The 24,773-nt window shown below is 34.1% G+C and overlaps 2 protein-coding genes across 3 annotated transcripts in view; both read left to right on the forward strand.

Moving 5' to 3' along the window:
• The window catches only part of LOC107726855 (patatin-like phospholipase domain-containing protein 2), a 9,193-nt gene extending 8,687 nt beyond the window's left edge, over positions 1-506 (forward strand). Inside the window, exon 9 of the mRNA XM_016536557.1 lies at positions 172-506. Coding sequence (XP_016392043.1) covers positions 172-472 — 301 coding nt within the window. The 3' untranslated portion in view covers positions 473-506. The remainder of the gene's footprint in view (positions 1-171) is intronic.
• Positions 507-3,036: 2,530 nt separating this feature from the next.
• Positions 3,037-24,065, forward strand: LOC107726853 (protein phosphatase 1 regulatory subunit 12A-like). 2 transcript variants are annotated; one of them, XM_016536555.1, is made up of 16 exons: positions 3,037-3,488; positions 11,610-11,740; positions 12,008-12,126; positions 14,580-14,736; positions 15,517-15,661; positions 16,223-16,297; positions 17,812-17,894; positions 19,084-19,277; positions 19,359-19,462; positions 20,293-20,490; positions 21,270-21,358; positions 21,440-21,625; positions 21,701-21,796; positions 22,810-22,900; positions 23,412-23,440; positions 23,744-24,065. In XM_016536555.1, exons 1-16 carry the CDS (start codon positions 3,213-3,215, stop codon positions 23,916-23,918), a joined length of 2,148 nt encoding a protein of 715 aa, XP_016392041.1. In that variant the 5' UTR covers positions 3,037-3,212; the 3' UTR covers positions 23,919-24,065. The 2 variants fall into 2 exon arrangements, with proteins under 2 accessions (XP_016392041.1, XP_016392042.1); XM_016536556.1 differs by having other exon boundaries at positions 23,753-24,061.
• Positions 24,066-24,773: the final 708 nt, after the last annotated feature.

The following is a 24,773-nucleotide window of genomic DNA, read 5'->3' on the forward strand; positions in this document are numbered from 1 at the left end:
TTCCAAAAAGAAAAAAAATAATCCAATTGCATATGCCTAATCGATTAAAAATAACATTCATGAATTATAAAGGAGCCTAAAATGCTCAACCCAGCTTAATGTAATACACAACATTCTCACAAATATTGACAAAAATACAACCGGAAGTGTTTATTTTTCTTTCTCTCTCAGCTTTTCATATCAGCTGGAATTGAAACATTCCCAGTCGGTCCCGGCGAGCTTCAGTGCGGTGCGTCTGCTGCCGGGTTGGTTCTACGGGGGCAGCTCCACAGTCCTGGATGCCATGCTGCGATTGGACCAGTACCAGCGCCAACTCCTGCCGGGCCTTTTCTGTGTCAATCTGGACCTTCGAGGGTCTTTCACCACCAGTTCGGCTCACCCCAGTGCCTCCAGCTCCCTGAGCCACCAAGACGCAATAGAGGGTCTCACCATGCGTCCCATCGGAGCCCCGAACACCAGCCTGCTCCCTTAACCACGGGGCCTGACAGACCATTATATCCCACAATGCACTGTGGACTTTGAGGTGAACATTTCAGTGTCTGATGGTCAGCAGAAAGAAAACAAATGCTTTGCAAATCTTTGTGAGAAGTTTGATTCTGTCTCACAGTTGAAAAAGGAGGTTTTGAGAATTACAATTAAGAAAATGTCAAAGAAATGCAAAAAGAAAACACAGCCGGAGAATGTATTTAAAAGATATTCTGCACTTCATGAAATGTTCTTGGTTCAAGACAATTTAAGCATTTTTGGCATACTGTCCATTACCACAGGGAAAAAAAAGAAAACAATTATATGTATGTACTGTATATATGAAGAGTTCAGATGCAAAAGCCTCTAAGTGCCATCTGAAATTTTCATCTAAAATGAGCATTTTTATCAGACTCCTATGTTTAGGTTATATATATACCTTACACACACACACACACACACACTTTGTATTATAGTATATTTATATATTATATATACTATATATATATACAAACAATTAATATATGTATATATGTATGTATGTATGTGTATATATCTCTTTTGCATGACATGCAAGGAAAGGAATTTTTATTAAGATGGGGCAAAACCCACTTACACATGAATCATGTCAGTAATATTGCATAACCAGAAGTTCATCCACCTAGAAAACCGGTCTCTCCTCAAAAACATCCTTTACAGCTTAAATAATAAACTTTTTGATGAATAATTCATGTAAGTGCATTAACAAAAATACAAGCTTCACATTTTTTGCTTACTTCTATCTTAAGTGCATTACTGTATTTCTAAAGAACAGGACAAAAATTGAGCTAAATCTGTATTGAACCGAGAACATTCTTTAAAGACGGAACAGAAAGAAACGGAATTTCTCTCAGAATGTACTTGAATGTGTCTCGCGTGTCTTGGTTCATCAGTATTTGTGTTTTGAAGGCACCTCAGCATAGTTTCAAACCTGAAAAAGTAAAGTGATCTGAGGCTGTTTCTGAAGGGTTATGCATGCAGACTGGTCCAAAGCAAACCATGTGACCATATGCCCTGGCAATGCAACATCAATGCTGCTACTGTACTGTACTGTACTGTCATGTGTTTATGTCTAAAGCATATTTGTTGCTACTTTTTGTACTTGTTGTAAATGCACCTTCTTGGTTTTTTTCTTGTTTGAAATGGTTGCCAGCCACAGATTAAGGTTAGTGCTGGACTAAACTAATCTGTTAATCTATTGTAAATGCTTCAAAATCTGGGATTTGGCTTTAAGTGTGAGCCACACAGTAAAAGACACCTCCTAATCTGCATTTCTGCTCAGTTACAGTATTCTAATATGAATGTTTAACAGACCCAATAAAGTTTTGACTTAGAATTCAACTGTATTTATGATTTATTGAATATGTATTCTCTTAAATTTATTGAATATGTATTATTTATTTATTTTTTGTTGCTATAAATGGTTGCTTATGCTATAGGTTGTTTTGAACCTTAAAGGTTCTACAACCAAAAGGAACGTTATAAGGTTCTGCTTTGCCTTTTTTGGCCTTTATTTTTAGGTGTTGGTTACTTTTAGTTTTATATTTTCCAATGCTGTTCCAAACTGTATGTGTCTGGGGAACCTTTGCAAACATCTCTTGACTTTTACAGCGCTGCTTTAATAGGAAGGCGATCCGCTATCCATACGCCACAGCCCCGACTGATCGTCAAATTCACGTGCGTGGGAGTTACTGCGTCATCACGGCCCTGCGTTTCTATTGGCTGATGAAGTTGCGCCCGACTCCACCGCTCCGCGCTTCTTCTTTTCGCGCCCGGCAGAGGGCGCCTCTCCTCATCTCTCTCCTCTCTGATTCCTTGTAGTGAATCGGTTCATTCGAACGATTCGTTTCAGTGGACACTCCAGTTCTCCAGTTGCGCTATTGCTGAGCGTTTTTTGTTGTAAAATCACTGTTTTCGATTACTGATATATGTCACCCTGAACCACAAAACCAGTCATAAGAGTCAATTTTTTTAAATGGAGATGTATACATCATCTGAATGCTGAATAAGTAAGCTTTCCATTGATGTATGGTTTGTTAGGATATGACAATATTTGGCCCTGGCTATTGCTACAAATATACCCGTGCTGTTTATGACTGCTTTTGTGCTCCAGGGTCACATTATTATGTCGTTAACACGATTATTAAACTCTATTATTCAGTAATTTTAATGGAGGCGACTTTTATACGGGTTTATTGTAGTACAGATTGGACTGAACTGAAAAAAAAAAAAAAAACGAAAAACAATTTTTTCGTTTTTTGACTATTCAGTATAGTTGATGATCGATAAGAAACTGATAATGGGTATTTGTGACCCTGGAGCACAAAATCAGTCATAAGCAGCCCGGGTATATTTGTAACAATAGCCAACAATACACTGAATGGGTCAAAATTATCGATTTTTCTTTTATGCCAAAAATCATTAGGATATTAAGTAAAGATCATGTTCCATGAAGATATTTTGTAAATTTCCTACCAATATATCAGTGATGTATAAATAGCAATTTCAAAAAAATGACCCTTATAACTGGTTTTGTGGTCCTGGGGAACATTTATGTTTTGTCGAACCTCCTCAGCGATTGATTCACAAACCCGAATCAGTTCGAGTGAATCATTTCAAAGAATCGGCTCAAACGAACAATTCGTACGTGAATCGCACATCACTTGTCTGATGCACTGAAACTCCCCGGGAGAGACCGAGGGAGGAAGATGGCGGCCACTGACCGTTCCCGGTCCGAAGCGGCAAAGCAGCGGCGGCAGGATCAGCTGCAGCGGTGGCGGGGCTCGGAGACGGATCGGACCGGGGCGGAGGCAAGGAGCCTGTGCTCCGCTCCCGGAAACCGACGGGCCAGAGTGCGCTTCGCCCAGGGCGCTGTGTTCATGGCCGCCTGCTCCGCCGGGGACCGGGAGGAGGTGGCGGAGCTCCTGCGACAGGGTGCAGATATCAACCACGCCAATATAGACGGGCTGACGGCGCTGCATCAGGTACCCGGAGCATGTTTGCTTGTTCACACTGAAGTTTGACTCGGTTTGGAAACTTTTGCCAAAGTTCACAAACTTTTCTCCTGTGGGTCGAGGTCAAGCAAGGATGTCTAGATGGTAAACAGGAGAAAACTCTTAAACACCTAGTTTATATCTGCCAGAAATGTTATCTTTGTGTTCATTTTTTCATACGTTTTTGGAAAAAAAAATTATACCGCTTTATACAAAAAATATGACGTTTAATAATGTCAATGATGGAAGCATCAAGTAAAAAGTAGTGAAATACTAAATACGTGGATGTGTACAGTTTAATTATTGTTTTTAACCATATCTGAGTCAAATTATAAGTACTTTTTAAAGGTTACTCAATTTGACCCAAACAAAAGATGGCTTTTCATAAAGAAATTATAATATGTGATATTATTAAAAACTTAAGCGAATAGGGTCTAAAGGGGTCTTCTGTGTTTTAGGGGTTTGTTGTCACGCCTTCCTGCATGTTTGTTATGCCACACCGACTTCGATTTGGCAGACAAATGTTTTCACATATTAATTGTATTTTGAAACAAAATTGGTGCTTATTTTTAATGACGTAACATAAAAAATTAATCCAACTACTTCTGCCAACGTTTTTTTGTTTTCATTTAAAACGACATTTTTCTTCGACCATTTACACTACCGAGACAATTGTGACTTTTTACCTCACACTTCTGAGTTTCTCACAATTAATATAAAATATATACTCCCAATTCTTAGATGAAAAATCGGATTTGTGAGATAAAAAGTCATAGTTACCTTAAAAAAAATTTTTTTTTTAAAGAGATAAGGAAACAAAAAAAAAACAGAATTGTGAGATTTAATCTCAGAATTCAGAGAAAGAATCAGAATTGTGAGATAAACTTGGAATTGTAAGATGTAAATGCAGAGTTACAAAAAAAAAAGTTAGAATTCTGAATTTTTTTCTGAAATTCTGAGTTTTTTCCCCCAGAATTCTGAGTTTGCATTTCGTAATTCTGTGTTTAAGTTGCAGTTATCTTATTTTTATTGATTTATTCCCTGGCAGAAACAGACTTTCATACTGTACATTTTTGACGTAAAGCTGCACAAAAAATAACAAAATTACTTAAATTCACAAATAAAAACATATTAATTGTAGAAAAGGTGTATTCGAGCAAATTTTTGTATAATTCTTAATGTATTAAGAAATGAGCATCATTGACCTCTATATAATATATCAAACATTCTATAAAGTATTATTTGGTTTAACTAGTTCATTATAACAGACGTATTAAATAGGGATGCTCCGATCCGCCTTTTTCGCCTCCGATACCGATTCCGATACCTAGGGTTCGGTATTGGCCGATACCGATCCGATACCAGTGAAGTTTTTTTCCCTCATTTAAATAAATGTAGAATTTATATATCTCTGTGTGTGGAACTGATAATCTAAAGTGGCGATTTAAACCTAAAGTGACTTTGAAACTCAGTTGCAAACTGTACAAACTTTTAAATGCCCAAAGTCTAGAATCGCATTGGCTGTTTTAGGCCTGAAGTCTGATATTTTGACGTGTGTGTACTATTATAATATGACAAACTGTATTTCCAGGACATATTTAGTTTTAGTGGTCTTGTTGTTGGGTTGTCTTGCTGGCGTGGTTTTGCTTCTGGACTGGACTAGTTGTGTTCCTCTGGCGCAGATGAATCTGGACTCTCTGTGTAGTTGTTTGCAAGATGTTCTTGCAGTACCAGGGTTGCTGTTGTTGTTTTAATGCCGTCCAGGGAGTGTCTTGGGCCCGTCCCGAGTCACGTTTAATGTGGCGACTCCACCGTACCAGCATCCAGACTGAACTGGCATAGCAAGACTTTCCTCATATCTTCTGAGCTGGATCAGAGAATGGCTGGAATTCACGCCGGCCCTTTTCATTCGCTGTTTGTTTTTGTTTTGTTCTTTTTTTTTTCTTTTTCTCTAAGCTGTGTATGTTTTTTTTTTAAATGACATGTTTAGGAGGGGTTATTTTTGACTTTTGTTGTCTCAGCCTTTTGTTCCGACAGTAAAGTTTTCTTCAGAAACCAGCTAATCCTGATATAGAGCTTTGAATGAGAAAAAACCTGTTTTTTTGTTGAAAAATGATAGTATGTTTGAGGTAATTGTTATGTCTGCTTGAATCTATTATCACAAGCTTCTGTTGAAGAGAGCCACTCAAAAAACAGCAGAAGGTTTTGCTCAACTCCACTCTAGGCTTGAAAAAATATGAAGTGCACGCTTTTTTGATTCAGACAGGTGGTCATGTGGTTACATAGCGAGAGCAGCTATTGGCTGGCGCTCTGCTGATGTTTGATTGAAGTTTCTGAAGTTCTGTGGAACAGCGGCTTTGAGTCTCACATGAGCTCTTCAAAGTGAATGTAGTCACCTGTGTACCAATCATTCTCTAATCTATCGTAACCAGGAACAAGTCATATTTCTATGGAAGCCTGTTTCTGCCACAGGATATAAAAATAAAAAAATGATGATTTTTTTTTTAAATCTCACAATGAGAATAGAATTGTAAGATATATTTTTCTCCCAATTCTGAGTTTACATCTTGCAGTTTCTGACTTTTTTTTTTTTTTTCAGAATTCTTACTTTATATCTCAGAATTGTGAGATATAAACTTAAAAACTTTACTCAGTTGTAAGTCGCTTTGGATAAAAGCGTCTACTAAATGACTAAATGTAAAATTGTAAGGAAATTAAGTCTAAGTTGTAAGTTAAAGGTTGCAGTTACATTCATTCATTCACTCACAAACAAGCTTCCATATATTTCACCCCAAAATAGAACGGAATTATATTTTTCAAATGGTTTGCTATACATACACAAACACACACAAATATAAATATACAAATACAAATGTGTTAGTTAAATTATATCAATTGAGTCTTTCTTTTTTTTTGGACCTTTAGGATTTTTAGCATTATTTTTATGACAGTTAAACACATTTTCCTCTCAAATTTCTCTTTCCGTAGTGCAAGAAAAAAAATGGATACATTTATTTATGTTGTAAAGAATTGATACATCATGATAGTCTATATTGTATTGCATTTAATTTGATATTTATTTTATAAAAACGTTGGAAATGAATTACAATGATTTTAACAATGAATTGTAAAATAGTTTTATTTTTATTTGTAATATATAATTAATGTGCTATCTAAAAATAGGCTATTTATATGTATGTATAAATTAAATTAAGAAATAATTAAGAAATAAATAATGAATTATTACTAATTAAACATTAAAATACTTAAGGTTTTTATATCTAATTTATATATATATATATATATATATATATCTTGGTATTCTTATTTATATTCACATTGTATTTTTGTATTGTACATTCCAGTTTTATTTTAGTATCATTATAGTGCTCCTTAATATTTTGGATCAGTTTTTATCATTTTCATTTTAGTTTTAGTAATTTTGTTGTGTTTTTAATTTTTAGTAGTTTAAAAAATATATATATTTATGTCTATATAGTTTTTATTCATTTTTAATGCAGTTATTTTAGTAAATAAAAAATAAAAACTTTAAAAAAAAGTAAAAATAAAGTTTTTAAAATATTTTATTTCAGTTAACATTTTTATTTTATTTCATGTAATGAAAATGGTTTTAGTTAACTATAATTACCCTAGTACATTAATATTAATGTTTATATCTTGTATTTATTTTAATAATCATTGCGTGTGTGATGATGCTTTGTCGCTGCTCATCCCGATCTCGGTCCTGTTGTCCCGTTGTTGCTCGGTAACAGGAATGAAATATAGTCAGTGTTCTTTAAGTTTTTCCATGCCTTCCATCCAAAGGCTTTCTCTCTCTGTCGTTCTCCAGTGAGCGCATGGAAAACATTCTTCATGCTCTCTGAGTCATACACACACACACACACACACACACACACACACAAACACACACTCATTCAGTGACCCCGTCAAGAACTTCACACCTTCTCCATACAGAAGGTTCCCAGTGTTCCTCAGAAACCTACACAAACACACACAATGAGGAAGGGGTCAGGAACAGAGCGGCCTTCTGTTCTGCTGCACACAGAGAGCAGAGCGAGCGCAGCATATGTGGAGATTTCTATAGGCACTCCTCTGGGAGCCGCTCGCTTTGGCTGTTAAGCCTTTTTCCCCCGTCATGCCTAAAAACACACGTTTTATCAGTGGTAAAATCACTGTAACATGTGGCCTGTCTGCTGTTTGCAGTAGCATAATGTCTGCGGATTCTTAGATATTTAAACTAGCTAAACAATGTACAAGCTGCACTACAATGTACTAACAAGCATTTTCTACGTTTTTTAGTTACGTAGATATCATTAGATATGATAGCTATATAAATAAAAATATAATTAAAAAGTGGCCTCTTAAATAGCTTGATGGCTACTTATTGTTAGTGACTTTATATTTATACACTACCGTTTAAAAGTTTGCGGTTGGTAAGAATTTTTTAAGTTTTTAAAAGAAGTTTCTTCTGCTCATTAAGGCTGCATTTATGTGCTCAAAAATCCAGTAAAAACAGTAATATTGTGAAATATTATTACAGTTTAAAATAGCTGTTTTCTATGCGAATATATTTTAAAATGTAATTTACTTCTGTGATCAAAGCTGAATTTTCAGCATCATTACTCCAGGCTTCAGTGTCGCATGATCCTTCAGAAATCATTCTGATATGCTGATTTGCTGCTCAAGAAACATTTCTTATTAATATAAATGTTGAAAATAGCTGATTAATATTTTTGTGGAAACAGTGATACAAGGTTTTTCCCACCAAAATAACTGCATTTATTTGAATCTTTTGTTATTTTATGAATGTCTTTACTATCACATTTGATCAATTTAATAAGAATAAAAGTATTAATTCCTTCCTGAATAAAAGTATTAATTTTGAAAAAATCTAACATTAGAATTATATGTAATTATATGGTTATATGTATTTCTTTCTTTATTAATTTACCTTACATTACTTATTTAACTTACTGACTTACTTTATTTACTTTACTTAGTTACTTAATAAATTCAACTTACTTTACTTACTGACTCTGGTCAGGTTGACCGTTCAATTATTTACTTTGCTTAGTTACATTACTTACTAATTCAGGTCATGTTGAACATTCAGTTACTCACTTTACTTAGTTACTTTACTTGATTACTTTACTTACTAATTAAGGTCACTTACTTAATTCACTTAATTAGTCACTTACTTTACTTATTTACTTTACTTACTAACTCGGGTCATATAATTACTTAATTTACTTACTTAGTCACTTACTTTAACTTAATTTACTTAGTTACTTTACTTACCATACCACTTGACTTACTAACTCAGGTCTGGTTGGGTCTTAGATACTTAGGTACTTACTTTACTTACTAAGGTCAGGTTGACCATTCAGTTACTCACTTTACTTAGTTACTTTACTTGATTACTTGACTTACTAATTAAGGTCACTTACTTAATTCACTTAATTACTCACTTACTTTACTTATTTGCTTTACTTACTAACTCAGGTCATATAATTACTTAATTTACTTACTTAGTCACTTACTTTAACTTAATTTACTTAGTTACTTTACTTACCATACTACTTGACTTACTAACTCAGGTCTGGTTGGGTCTTAGATACTTAGATACTTACTAAGGTCAGGTTGACCATTCGATTACTCACTTTACTTGGTTACTTAGGTACTTTATTTACTTTACTAACTCAGGTCAGTTACTTAAGTTACTTACTTAGTCACTTACTTTACTCAGTTTACAGTTACTTTCTTTACTTAGTTACTTTACTTTCTAACTAGAGTCAGTTTATCGTTCAATTACTTAATTTTCTTACTTAGTCACTTACTTTACTTACCTTACTTAGTTGCTTTACTTACTAACTCAGGTTAGGTTGACCATTCAATTACTCACTTTACTCTGTTACTTTACTTATCTTAGTTACTTAACTTACTAACTCAGGTCAGGTTGACCAATCAGTTACTCACTTTACTCTGTTACTTTACTTATCTTAGTTACTTTACTTACTAACTCTTTAATTTTCACAGTCACTTACTTTACTTAGTTATTTACTTACCTTACTTAGTTACTTTACTTACTAACTCAGGTCAGTTTACCGTCCAGTTATCAAACTTGAACAGAAAAAATTGCACTAACAATCTAAACAACTTCATTTGTTTTATAAAACTTTATGTAACTATATTTATAATCAGCAGCAGAGTTGGTGGACTTGGACTCGGACTGCAATTAAGAATAAACTCGGACTCGGTTGAACTTTTACTCGAACTTGACATGAATTCGGACATTTTGGACTCAAGAACTTTTCTGAGTGCAGACGAATCCATGTCACATGTAACATGAAAGATAAATAAGTAAATAAGTAACAACATAAAATTATAATAAAAAGACATTAATAAATGTCTCCCATACTGAATTGGTTTAGGACTAGGACTCTATTCGGACTCGACAATGTGAACTCAGACCGAACATTAATCAGCAGTACTTGACAATCAGTATTCATTGTGCATTAAGTTATGAATTGAATAAATCAGTGAATCTTTTTTATTATTCATTGAAATGAACTGTTTTGTTAATTCAGTCAAAACTGACAGTGTGTACACTCATTACCTCATTAGCTTTCTTTGATGTTATAAAGTGGTGTTGTAGTGTTCAGTCATGCTACACTGCTGCCGACAAAATAGCTTGTTATTGGAAAAGCTACAGTTTTTAAAAAAACACATGAGCTATTGTTAAAATGCAGTTGAGTTAGTAATGCTGCTGCTTTTAGGATGTTACTCCTCAACACATGTTACAACCTGCACATGTACAGTATGTGTACAGTAACACATCCATCATGTAAACGCTTCGCTGACTAATTATTGTTTTGCCTGCAGCCAGCGGCAGCTGTGTCGGACTGAAACTCTAGGGACATGAAAACACAGATTTCCCATGATGCAACACGACACTGGCACCAGCAGTGTTGTAAAGATGATGTCAGTAGGAATGTCATGATGATTGTCAGTAGAGTTATTCAGGCTGAGCGCTCCGCTGATAAGAGTCATGCATCACTTTGTGTTCATTCATTTACATGCTATGTGTGTGTAATTGAAGATCAAAGGTTAAGGGCAGTGTCTTACGCTTGAAAAATACATGTACAGACTTAATGACTAATGATTTATTAGTAGAGATGCATTAAGGCTGTTATACTAAAACAATACAAAAAAAATTTGTTACTTAAAATAAATATATAAAAAAACCTTAAACATAGCTAGTTGCCATTTTCATTTAGTTTAACTTGATGTACTAAAATGACTAAAATACAAATTAATTAAATTATATAGACATAATTATAAACAACTAAATATTCAAACTTTAAATAAATGAAAAAGAAAATGGACAATATAAAAATAAAAAATAATGCAAAATATTAATAAAAATAGTAACTCGGTGGTACTAAAATGCACAATGGGATGCACAATATATAAATATCAGCTGATATTAGCATTAATTAAATATTGTTATTGGTGTGATTATAAGCATGATACTTTTCATTATTTTTATTAAAAATTTTAAATTATTTTTAATATTATGTTTCTGAACTGTGTGTGTGTTTGAGCCAGTGTTGTTTTAATATCATTAATATACTATTATAGTTTTTGCTCATATTTTAAATTGTTTTCATTTTAATTTTAGTTAAAATTTTAGTGGTTTTGTTAGTAAATTAGCTTTTTTTAATATGCATATATAGTTTTTAGTTATTTAAATACTTCAACTTGAAGTATGAAATGAGAAATGTATGCCTTGGCAACTAACTGAAATAAAATAATTGTTTTATATATTTTAATTTATTTCAATTAATGTTTATTTATTTTCAAGTATTGAGATTTTTTTTTATGGTGTTAGTTTTAGTTAACGACAATAGCCCTGTTCTAAACAATAAACATTTTAATCATATTGATCATCAGCCATAACATAAAATTTCTACATTTTTACATTTTCAGAAGAGAATCTGAGTTTTGGTCAGAATGACTATATTAGAAAATTTCTCTTTGTTATTATGCAGGTTTATGTTGATTAAACACATTTTCTGGTTCTCTCCTCAGGCCTGTATTGATGAAAACGCAGATATGGTTGAGTTTCTGGTGGAGAGCGGCAGTGACGTGAGCCGAGGAGACAATGAAGGCTGGACGCCCCTCCACGCCGCGGCCTCCTGCGGCTTCATCCAGATCGCAAAGTCAGTAACGCAGTTCCACAATCTAGTGAGCTGCCTACCTAGACGACATGCTGCTGCCTTCTTAGATGCCTTGTGCCTGAAATTCATATTTTATTCAGAGTACTGATCATTTTAGCTAAATCTAATTCAAATGCACGAAATATTTGTGTTCTATGTGTTTTCAATCTTGTGTCAGATTCTATTGGAATCTCCTGTAAGTTGAGTCGGCACTGTTCAAAGTTTACCGTTGCAACATTGTAATGTTTTTTTTCTCTCTACCTTCTGCAGGTACTTGATCGAACACGGCGCTCATGTGGGAGCGGTGAACAGTGAGGGAGAACTTCCTCTCGATGTGGCTACTGAGGACGCCATGGGGAGACTGCTTAAAGCAGAGATTAAAAAACAGGGTGAGAGATTCACACCCTAGAAAAAGAGAAAGATGATGGGAATTGGGATTGTAGAAAAGCAGAGAGACATCATTGGTGATCATTGTTATTATTGTTTTCATTGGTAACTAAATCTAAAACTGTTAAAAAGGTTTTCAAAAAAATATATAAATATGAATTATTATTAAAAAATAAAAATTAGATGAAAAACTCAAATTTGAAAAACTTAAACCTAAAAAAACTTAAATGAAAAAATTTAAAATTATTCCTTTGGCAAATAACTGAAATATCTTAATTTGAAGTCCTAAAATTGCAAAAACTAAAACTGAAAAAAAAAAAAAACTAAAGCTAAATAGAAATATTAAAAAAAGACAAAAGCACATAACAAGATTTCTAAAACTAAAATTAAAATATTATATTAAAATATTAAAATAAATGCTAATTCAAAATATTAATAAATACTATATAATACTAAAGAAATAACACTGGTTTGCACATATGATCAGTGCTAATTATAAACCTAATTGTTTCCAGAATGTTTTGTGCTTCATTCACTGAAGCTGCTTACAGATGTAGTCAGAAATTCATGTGATCACATTGCATTTTCTGTGTAACATTAATTTATCCTGGTGCATCAGACACAACAACAGTAAAAAACCACCTACTTGCCTGTCAATCATTCATGCTAAGCTTTACCGACTGCATAATTGTGTTTATAATCAAATAATATTCTGATCAAAATACAAAAAGTCCTTTCCCGATCCCGCCGCCCTCTCTCTCTCTCTCTCTCTCTCTCTCTCTCTTCACATCCTGTCGATCAACTTTCCTAACAAAAATAAAGGCAAAAATAAATCTTTAAAAAAAGAAAAGAAATGTAGACCTGTGTTGGTGACACATGTATACACTAATGAAGGACTTACAAATCATTAACAAATTATTAGTTTATAGTTAATTCACAGTTTATATACTGTAGTTAATACATTAATAGACTCTATACAAATAGTGAGTTCTTCAATCATTATCTCTCTCTCACTTCGCTTCCTGTCAATTCAGATCAGTCCAGTCACAATAAAGCCAAAAAATGGCAAAAAAAAATGCATCTTAAAAAAAGTGCTCAAAATAGACCTATTTTTGTACAAAATATTATTTCTTATTTTTCCTTTCAATTTCTGATATCGAACTGCGACATTTCTTTGCAAGATTCCCATTTGAACAGATACAGGTTCACATTATCTGTCTTAAACGCTCCATCTGTCTGATTGTGACCTGCTGTGTTTGATCCTATTAAAACCTTAGTCGACGCACAAGCGCTCACAGAAGCTCACTTTAGATGTGTGTGTGTGTGTGTTTGTAGGATGTTTGGTTTTAACAGTAACAGCTTGTGGATTTCCCACATCAAGAACTTAATTAGAAACACTGGAGCTGCGCAGGGATTTTATAAACTTCCTCCTGCTGCTTGTTAGATGTGATCGGCTTTGTGAATGTGGGTGTGTCTTTTGTGTCCTGAAAACGATAGTTCACCCAAAAGTGAAAATTTGCTAATTATTACTCATCCTCAGGCCATCCGAGATGTTGATGAGTTTGTTTCTTCATCAGAGAAATGCAGCATTACATCACTTTCTCAGCAATGGATGCTCTGCAGTGAATGGGTGCCGTCAGAATGAGAGTCCAAACAGCTGATAAAAACATCACAATAATCCACAAGTAATCCACACCACTCCAGTCCATCAGTTAACATCTAGTGAAGTGAAAAGATTTATGTTTATAAGAAACAAATCCATCATTTTAAGGTGTTTTAACTTCAAACTGTTGCTAAAATGCAAGTCCTCTATCCATTATATTGCTTCCTCCAGTGAAAAAGCCATCTCGTCTGAATCAGGAGAGAAATATGCACAGATGATTGATTTATTTATAAGAAAACACACAGCTTTTCACTTCACTAGATGTTAACTGATGGACTGGAGTGGTGTGGATTACTTGTGGATTATTGTGATGTTTTTATCAGCTGTTTGGACTCTCATTCTGACGGCACCCATTCACTGCAGAGGATCCATTGCTGAGCATGTGATGTAATGCTGCATTTCTCCAAATCTGATGAAGAAACAAACTCATCTATATATTGGATGGCCTGAGTGCGAGTACTTTTTCAGCAAATGTTTATTTTTGAGTGAACTATAACCCGAACAAACTGATCTGGAACAACAAAGACTCACGGTCCCTTAAATTACCTGTAATATATGTTATATACTAAATCTAAAAAAAAGGCCTGTGCCGCCTGGGAAAGCATTATAAGGCCTGAGTGCGAGTACTTTTTCAGCAAATGAGTGAACTATAACCCGAACAAACTGATCTGGAACAACAAAGACTCACGGTCCCTTAAATTACCTGTAATATATGTTATATACTAAATCTAAAAAAAAGGCCTGTGCCGCCTGGGAAAGCATTATAATTGCTGTTTTTGAATGAAATTTCAGGTATAGATGTGGACCAGGCCAGGAGAGAGGAGGAGAGAGTGCTGCTCCAGGATGCCATGGCCGTGTTGGCAGGAAGTGGCTCTCTGGTCCCTCATCCGAACACTCAGGCCACGGCGCTGCATGTCGCTGCTGCTAAAGGATACATTGAGGTGTTAAAGTGAGTGCGAGACACGTCACACTAAACACTAAATGAGTATTTAGTGTTTTTAGTCCGTTGAGACATTTTCAAGAATCATCATGCATCTGTTTTCGGGTAAAACTTTATTTTAAGGTGTCCTTGTTCCACATGTTACATGTACTTACTATTATAATAACAATTAATTATGCATAATTACATGCAAGTAATCCTAAACCTAACCATATAGTTAGTACATGTAGTTAATTAATATTACTCAGTACTTAAATGTATAATTACACTGTTACAAGGACACCATAAAATAAAGTGTAACCAAAAGTAAAGCATTTATTACACTTAATGTTAATTTTATTAGTAAATGCATCATTTACTAATGCATTATTAAAATCAAAAGTTGTATCTGTTGATATTATTTAATGGACTTGAACTAACATGGACTAACAAGGATCAGTTGCATTTTTATTACCATTAACAAATGTATTGCTCATTGTTGGTTAATGTAACACTTTATTTTAAGGACCAATTCTCACTAGATGCTTATTAGCATGCATATTATTAGCATATTGGCTGTTTATTAGTTTATTAGCTGAAGCACATATTCTGCATGACCATATTCTATATTTTTAATATAACTCCGACTGGATTCGTCTGAAAGAAGAAAGTCATATACACCTAGGATGACTTGAGGGTGAGTAATTTATGGGCTAATTTTCATTTTTGGGTGAACTAACCCTTTAAAATAAAGTGTAACCAAGCTCTCCTTTCAAAGCATTGGAGTCTTTGTGTTTCTCTGCTCGTCAGGGTGCTGCTGAAGTGTGGGATAGACGTGGACAGTCGGGACAGTGATGGCTGGACGGCTTTTCACGCGGCGGCTCACTGGGGACAGGAAGAGGCCTGCACTCTGCTGGCTGAACACATGTGTGACATGAACGCTGTCAGTAATGTGGTACGGGGGTCTATTATTACCCTAAAGGGGTTTATTTTACAACAACGACAGGCTGAGTGGACATTTATGGTGCCTACATGAAAAAATACTATAGTAATTTATAGTAAATACTACTTTATAGTGTTTTTGAACCATACTATAGTAAAGTGTATTATATTGTATATGTTATAGTATTTACAACACTTTGTTAATGAACACTACAGCATACTGGAGTATGAACTATAGTGAACTGTAATAAATACTGTAGTATACTTTAGTTTTTACTACAGTAAACTGTAGTGTATTGTAGTATAATATACCCTATAGTTGTAGAAAACCTATTACAGTATTGGGTAAAGTAATTTGTTTATATTACTATAGTTGTTATATTACCACAGCAACTATAGAATTACCACAACAAATTAATTCAAGTATTTTACTATAGTATGGTTCAAAAACACTATAGTATTTACTATAAATTACTATAGTATTTTCAAAATAAGTAAATAAATGGTTGCAAATATAAAATCTTGTAAGTAACCAGTTACAATCAAGTATTCATTGTGTATTTGCGTATCATAGGGGCAAACTCCACTCGACGTAGCCGATGAGAACATCGTTGAGAACTTGGAAGAACTGCAGAAGAAGCAGAACGCTGTAAGTTTTGCTTGCGTTTATGTCCGCTATCTTATCACCTCTTTGGTTTATGTTCAAAGAATGCTTTCACTCCGAGCAAATGAGCAGATATCTTTGCTGCACGAATGTCCAAAAAACAACAGCGTTTTTTCTGTGTGCTGTATGGAGCCAAAGTTATCAAACACACCTCCGTTTGTACTTGACAGAACTGCGTGTTCAGTATGAGGATATTTCAACGAAATGTGTGCAGTTAAGGTTGAATGCATCAGTGGTGTTTTTAATAGGAATTTACGACACGTTGTACCTTTTTTGTGATGTCAGATGATCAGCATTAATAGCCCTATTAATGCGCAAGTATGTCCTACTTTATTGCAAGTTGCTAGTTTGACGGGAGAGTAATGAGTAATTTAAAAGAATTGAATCTCACAAGGTCACAACTGAGATCATAGGATATATATATATATATATACATATACATATATTGTTATAAATATATTTTGAATATATAAATATAATAATATAAGAAATCTTTAATCTATAATAATAGATTTTGAAATATATATATATATATATTAGTGCTGTCAAACAATTAATCGTGATTAATTGCATCCAAAATAAAAGTTTTTGTTTACATAATATATGTGTGTGTACTGTGTATATTTATTATGTATATATAAATACACACACACGTATACATTTAAGAAAAATATGTTATGTTTATATATTAAATATATTTATATATAATACAAATTATATTAATATAAATATATACATGCAAATATTTTCTAAATATATACTGTATGTGTTTGTATTTATATATACATAATAAATATACACAGTACACATATTATGTAAACAAAAACTTTTATTTTGGATGCAATTAATCGTTTGACAGCACTAATATATGTATGTATGTATGTATATGTGTGTGTAAATAGGCAAATATGCTTCATTTTATTCATGCAGGATATAATTTCTTCTTTTTTATTTTGTTATAATCTATATCTTGTTATATGACTAATTATCAAAGAAGTGAATCTCACAAGGTCACAATTGAGATCATTGTTTTTCAAATAATAATAAAAAGGCAAATATGCTTCATTTTCTTCATGCAGAATATAAATTTTCTTTTATTTTGTTGTGATATATGACTTAACGTATTTTTGACAGTTCCTGTGAGATTTACCCTTATTTATGGTAAAATAAATTCATCATTGATGAATTGTATTGTGAAAATAAAACATTAATAACAATCAAATAAATAAAATACAAACAAGTACTGGAATAAATAAACAATTATTATTATTATAAAAAAAAATTTAGTATATACATAAAGAAATACAAATTTGCTTCATGCAGAATATAATTTCTTTTTTCTTTCTTTTGTGGTGATATATGACACATTCTTGACTATTTCTGTCAGGTTTACCCTTATTCATGCTAAAATAAAAAGATGAGGGATAGTTATGGTTGAATTATTTGGGAATTGATGTTGAATTATTAACAGCTGTTGTTGTTGTTTTTATCTCCTAAAGATGCGTTCAGAGAGACAGAAGATCCAGACGCCCGTCATTGAGACCAGCCCACCTGTTTCCATGGCGCCAACTCGCCCTCGCAGGTAACATCACATACGGAAACAGATTTGATTGGACTGTCCCGCTTTTAATGTATGTAGAAAACTCTTTTATAAATTTGCCAGAAAAAGTTTTAGAATTTTTATCATATGTTAATGCAAAAAAATCTTGTGTAATATAACTTGTGTTTGTTTGTTTGCTGGTTTTTATTGTTTTTTTTTAATTTACTTATATTTATTAAATTGTTTTTGCCATGAAAATAGCCTAACACCGTGTCCTAACTACACGCGACGCGACAAGATTCCAGCGGCGATCAATTTGGGTGTCCACACCAAACACGACGCGACAGAATCAATCAAATATCTCAGCCAATCAGAAGTGTGTGTGGGCGGAGCCTCTCTCGAAGCGCACTGCACTCGCAACGAAATGGATACGTTTATAAACTAATTCGTAAATATGAAACCTTTTTAACATTATTAAATGTACATACTGAGTGACTGATACCATCTTTGACATGGAATAGACTCGTTGGTTGGTTCGCAGCGAGTTCACGGTTTTAATGGCCATCTTTGCTTTAATTTATTTTCAATATCGGAGGTAAACTATCTTTTGTTGCTTCGCAGCGAGTTCACGGTTTTAATGGACATCTTTGCTTTAATTTATTTTCAATATCGGAGGTAAACTATCTTTCGTTGCTTTCAGTATGGCTATAAGGTCATGCAAAATGATATTTAAACTCATATTAGACACGTTTAACTTTGAATAAAGCACATAATCACCTGAGATTATCTACTGTCATATAGTTTGAATGTTGTTGTTCCAGCCGCGACGTCGCGGAAATAGAAACCGTTTCTAAATGAGAAATTTCGCGTGTCGCTGTCGTGGCTAGTTAGGCCAAAACCTCCGATTAACAAGGAAAAGACACCTTTTTTTCGCGTCGCAGCGTCGCGACGTGTGTAGTTAGGACACGGTGTAAGATGCTGACATGGCATTAAATAAAAATATACTACTGCTAACATCACATACGGTGTCCGATTATGCATCACTTCCTGTGTGACAAACCCCAGATTGATTCACCATCATTTCAGAGTTATTTTTCAGTACTGAAGCAAGTGAATCGTTGAATCAAAAACCGATTCATTATCGAATATTGTGAATGTTCAGTATATAGTGTTACATCACATGACTTATTCTCCGCTCTCACTGATTGGCTGATTTTCACGTCACCTACAGGACGTCCATCTCTCGTATGAGCAGTAAAGAGAAGATCACCCTGCATGAGCGAGAGAAACATGCTTCGCCCTCACTCCAGACTCCGCCCACAGAAGAGGACGAGGACGAGTCGTCGCGCACAGCCGGCCAATCCAAACCCTCCAGCAGCTCCAGTTCAGAGGAAGAGAGCGAATCAGAGAGTGACGCCGAGTCAGGTGACCAAACCCCGCCTGTTTTTGTTCTGGAAATCAAAAATCACATTAGTTAACTGGTGATTTTTTTCTGTATCTTTTCAGAAAAAGCAAAAACTCGAGAAATGATCAACAACTTGAACAACAAACGCAATGCAGCGCCCGTAGCGAGCTCTGTGACCAACACTGCACTTAACCAGGTTAAAAAGGTGACCAGAGAACTGCTAATGCTAAACTGCTGTCATTTAGAGCTTGTATATCCAAAACGATTTGGCAAATTTCTGGCTTTCGATGCAATTATTGATGCTGATTTTCTGAATCCAGCCACATTTTCTGTACAGCACAACTGTTTGACAGCTGTTTAACACATTTTCTCTAGTACAAAGTGCTAATATATACTAAAATAGTCACAAATCAATTCATATGGCCACTAACAGCCAATTCAGCAGCCAAAAATTATTATTTGAGTGGCTGATGATAATAAAATTATCACAAAAAAAACAAAACAATTATTGCTGTGACTATATTTGAAAATTGTAATGAATTTATTTGAATTTTGGAGTAAAAAATAAATTGTGAAAATATAATATAATATTTATTTTATTTTAAAATTGTTCATATATTTTTATTATTTTTACTAAAGTTTTAGTAATTTTTCATTAGTTTTTAACATGTCTGTATAGTATTTATTAATTTTTATTTCAGTTTTAGTTATTTTAGTACATCAAGTTAAACTAAATGAAAATGAGAAATGTTGCTTTGGCAACTTCCTGAAAAAAATATGTTTAGGGTTTTATTTTATTTCAAATAATGAAAATTGTTTGTTGTGTTACTTTTTAACTATAATAAACCTTGTAAGAATTATATACCTATAATAAGTCTAATATAATAGAATAGAATAGAATGCATATAACATTGATCAAAAACAGAACCATCATAACAACCCAGCCCTCATACATATTAATGTGTAAATTCACAATAATGTACAATATTTGAAAGTATTTGTAATAATATAATATAATGTGTGGTGTGCCTGTAGGCTGAACCCGTCCGGACCCCGGTGACAGAGGCTCCAGGTTCCTGGAGGACGTCTTTGCGTAAAGCAGGAAGTTCTGTGACCCTGGGCTCGGCCGGGGCCTCTGAGCCAACCACTGAGGCCCTCAAGGACCCCGAGACTAAACTGGGAATGACACGCTCTGCATCCAGTCCCAGACTGAGCTCTGAATCTGACAATAAGGTGACACACACATATACACACTGTATGGGTGTGCACAGTAATTTTATGTCACTGTAATTATATCAATAAATCTAGTTCATTTTACAATAGAAATGTTTTTCTCAATTGAAAGATGTTTTATATATTAAATAACCGTGTGATGAGGCCTATTGTTGGACAGTCCAGTGAATTAAAAAATTTACAAATTAAGGTTTTTTTTTTGTTTTTTTTTTTTTTTTTAAAAATTTCTAAGAAATTAAGTCTTTTATTCATCAAAGATGCATTAAATTGATCAAAATTGACAGTAAAGACATTTATAATGTTACAGAAGATCTCTATTTCAAATAAATGCTGTTCTTTTTAACTTTCTATTAATCGAAGAATCCTGAAAAATATTGAAAGTGCTAAAAATTGCAACAAAAAAAAAACATTTAGGAATGTTAGAAAGACTAGAGTAATGATGCTAAAAATTCAGCTTTGCATCACAGGAATAAGCTACATTTTAAAATATATTTTATATATTTTAAATGGTAGTAATATTTCATAATATTACTGTTTTAACTGTATTTGATAAATTTTTGAACCCTTTTTCTTTCAAAAACATTTGAAAGTATAAAAAAATAAATAAAATTAATATGTAACTTGGAACTAATTTCGAAAAAGCAGTAAAACTAATATTACAAAATAGATAACTGATATAAATTGCTCAAATTTTTTTAACATTTTTTTATTATATTATATTATATTGTATTGTATTGTATTATATTATACCTCAAAGTGATGTCATTTCCTGTGTTCAGGAGCCCAGGTTGGCCCGTGTTCAGCCCACTCCGTCCAGACGCCTTTTCAGCATCAGTGACACCAGCACCAACCCCGACAACTCCAGCAGGTGAGAGACACAGGAAACACAAAGACTATTTCCTGTTCTGAGAGTCTTCCAAGCTCATCCATCCTCTGTGTGTGTGTGTAGCTTGTTGAGCCGCAGCTCTTCATACACGCGCCGATTGAACAGCCAGTCCGGCGCTGAAGTGTCGGCTCCGAACCCCTCGTTACCTCGCAGCTCGTCTTATGGAAGGAAACTTGACGACCCTTCAGTGACCTCTGTAACCACGGCAACCTCTGGACTGAGTCGCCTCAGTAGTCTAGTGGCTCAGAGGTGCGTGTGTCTCCGATCGGTCGTGATTTGACCGTGTCTTTGTTGTATTCGTACGATCTGGTGTGTCTCTCGCAGGTCGGCTCAAGAAGAGGCCGAAAGGAAGGAGCCCGTCTCGAATTCTGTAACCACGACAACCACATCAGGCGAGCCAGAGACCAAACAGAGACGCAAGTGAGTGTGTGATGATTTCCACATGACAGAGTACTAATAAACCTCCATCCTGCCGGAAAAAACACCTCATACTAGCCCATGTACACCCTTTTGACCCATGTACTTTCTTAAAACACTGTGAATGATGTGTGTGTGTGTGTGTGTGTGTGTGTGTGTGTGTATATATATATATATATATATGTGTGTATGTAATTTTTTTATTATATATATATGAATTCGATCATTTAAATTTTTTTTAATATTTTTGCTGCACAAATTTTCTCTCTCTATAAAATAATAAATGACATAATTTACTTTAGATTAATTTTAGTGCTGTCAAATCGATTGATCGCATCCAAAATAAAAGATTGTGTTTACATAATATATGTGTGCGTAACACATACATGTATATATTTAAGAAATATTTACGTGTGTGTATATATATTAATATTTATATGTGATTTATATTATAAATAAATATACATTACATATATTTCTTAAAGACATGTATGTCTTTTATTTTGTATGTGATTAATCTCGATTAATTGATTTGACGGCACTAATTAATTTATATGAAATTTGTATATTTATGTTTACATGTAGAAATTTCTTTTGGCTAAAAATTTTTTATATATATATGTATTAAATAATATAAATTATTCAATTATAAATATTTATCATTTATTTTTATATTTAATAGTGTTTGCATTCAGTTTGATTTCATTTTAATTAAAATAAATGAGAAAAGTTATTTATAATTAATAATAATATAATAATCAGTTTATATATATGTAATTTAATAAAATAATAATACATTTTATTTATATTATCATATTTAATAATCAGTTTATTGTTGGATACTAGATGGTCTACCAGCTCTAAATAGCTTGATCAAGGTCCAGCAGCTGGTTGTTTAACCATCAACACCAGTTTGGTCCAGCTACAAGCTAGTTTTAGCTGTGTTATCATTGTTTTCATTGGCTGAGGCTTGCGTTTGTGTGTGTGTGTGTGTGTGTGTGTGTGTGTGTAGGTCCGTCCTATCTGACTCCAGTGCGTGACGAGGAAGCAGAAGCTCAGAGAAAAGCCCGATCCAGACATGCTCGTCAGTCCAGACGCTCCACGCAGGTCAGTCTGGCCTCGTGACTCTTAAAAATAATTTTCATTGATTGAAATAAAATAAAAACTTTTTTTTTAAAATAAAAAATATTACTTTGGCTAAATATTAATAATTAATAATATTAACTAACTGAAATAGAAAGTAATAAATTCTATAGTAGTATATCAATAATAAAGTAACACTGCTTTTCTCATTGAAACTAACCAAGATTGATCTGTTTGACGTGCAAATCAACCAAACCACAACTCTGTTTGTTTTTATGTAACATTTATTGACAGGAAAATCAGAAACCAGCGATATCACAATGATAGATCCAGCTATTGGTGCGTTCTCAGAAGTGCTGGGGGATTTTCATGTGGAATATGCATTAAACAGTCAGTGGGCGGTGCGTCTAAGGCTGTATGACCTTTAACCCTGAGCTCTGACCTTAACACAGGGCAAACGTGTGTAGAGAGGTTTTGCGTTTGTGTGCAGCTGGAGTCCAGACATCTCCGTGTGACCATTGTGTTTGCTCTTCAGGGTGTTACTCTCACAGACCTGCAGGAAGCGTAATATATTTATTTATTTTTGCGCAGGAAGTGAGCTGGCGGTCTCGTATTGCTAACCTGCAGAAGTCAGATTTGCTGGGACTCACACACCCTCCTGGTGCTCCACGTCCTGACAGACAGGGTGACCTTTCACCTTTGACCCTTATCACTGGATTTCATAATACTACACTGATGTGTTTAGTCGTGTCATTGTCTGTAACACTGTTTCTGCATTGTGTGTCAGATGCAGACAGTGAGGAGCGAGCGAGGGAGCGCAGGAGAGCCAGAGCTCGGAGGAGAGGGAAAACTGGAGAGGTGAGGAAGACGAGGACTGGAGAAGACAATGAAGACGGAAAACAAGGGGAAGGAGCAGAAGAAAGAAGAAGAGGAGAAAGAAGGGAAGCAAAAGAAGGGAGAGGAAGGGGTGAGAAAGGTTGAGTTTAATCCAAATATCTGCATTTGTTCTGCACTCGGAGAGATAAACCAGTCAGAAATGTAAAGGTTAAAGGTCAAGCGTGTCGTTTTTTTTTATGTTATAGTACTTTCTAAAACTAAACAACTGAACTGATGTCTGAAAAATAGCAGAGGAAGAGAATGAAACCTTGAGAAACCTGTTTGGAAACAGTTATTACCTGTGTGTCTGTGTGTAAATATATGCATATATTTTGTGTGGGGGGACAAAAAATAAATAAATATATATATATATATGTACACACACACACACATAGACACTGAGGAATTTAAATAATAAAACACCTTTCACCTTTGACCCTTATCACTGGAAGTCATGATACTGCATTGATGTGTTTAGTCGTGTCATTGTCTGTATACTGTTTCTGCATTGTGTGTCAGATGCAGACAGCGAGGAGCGAGCGAGGGAGCGCAGGAGAGCCAGAGCTCGGAGGAGAGGGAAAACAGGAGAGGTGAGGAAGACGAGGACTCGTGATTGAAGCAGGAGCTCAGAAATACAGCCTGCATTTAAACATTTACTTTTGTGTTTTCAGAGCGATGACAACGACCCCAGTGGAGAGGAGGAGAGTAGCAGTGGGCGGGACCCACAGGTCTGACCAATCAGCATGCACTTTTTAATTGATTGACAGTGATAGGACTTTATGAGGGAATATATATATATTTACATTACGTTAACATTTTAACTATTTATTTTAAATGTAAATGTTTACTAATGTATATACATTAGATATTTAATGCAATTATACAATTATTATTAAATGTATTAATAATAAGAAGAAATATAAATTATTATTTTAATTGTTATTTAATACTATTTACACACACACACACATATATGTATATGTGTATATATATATATATATATATGTATATGTATATATAT

This window comes from Sinocyclocheilus rhinocerous, unplaced genomic scaffold, assembly GCF_001515625.1.
Source record: "Sinocyclocheilus rhinocerous isolate Xijiao unplaced genomic scaffold, SAMN03320098_v1.1 scaffold2863, whole genome shotgun sequence".
NCBI lineage: Eukaryota > Metazoa > Chordata > Actinopteri > Cypriniformes > Cyprinidae > Sinocyclocheilus > Sinocyclocheilus rhinocerous.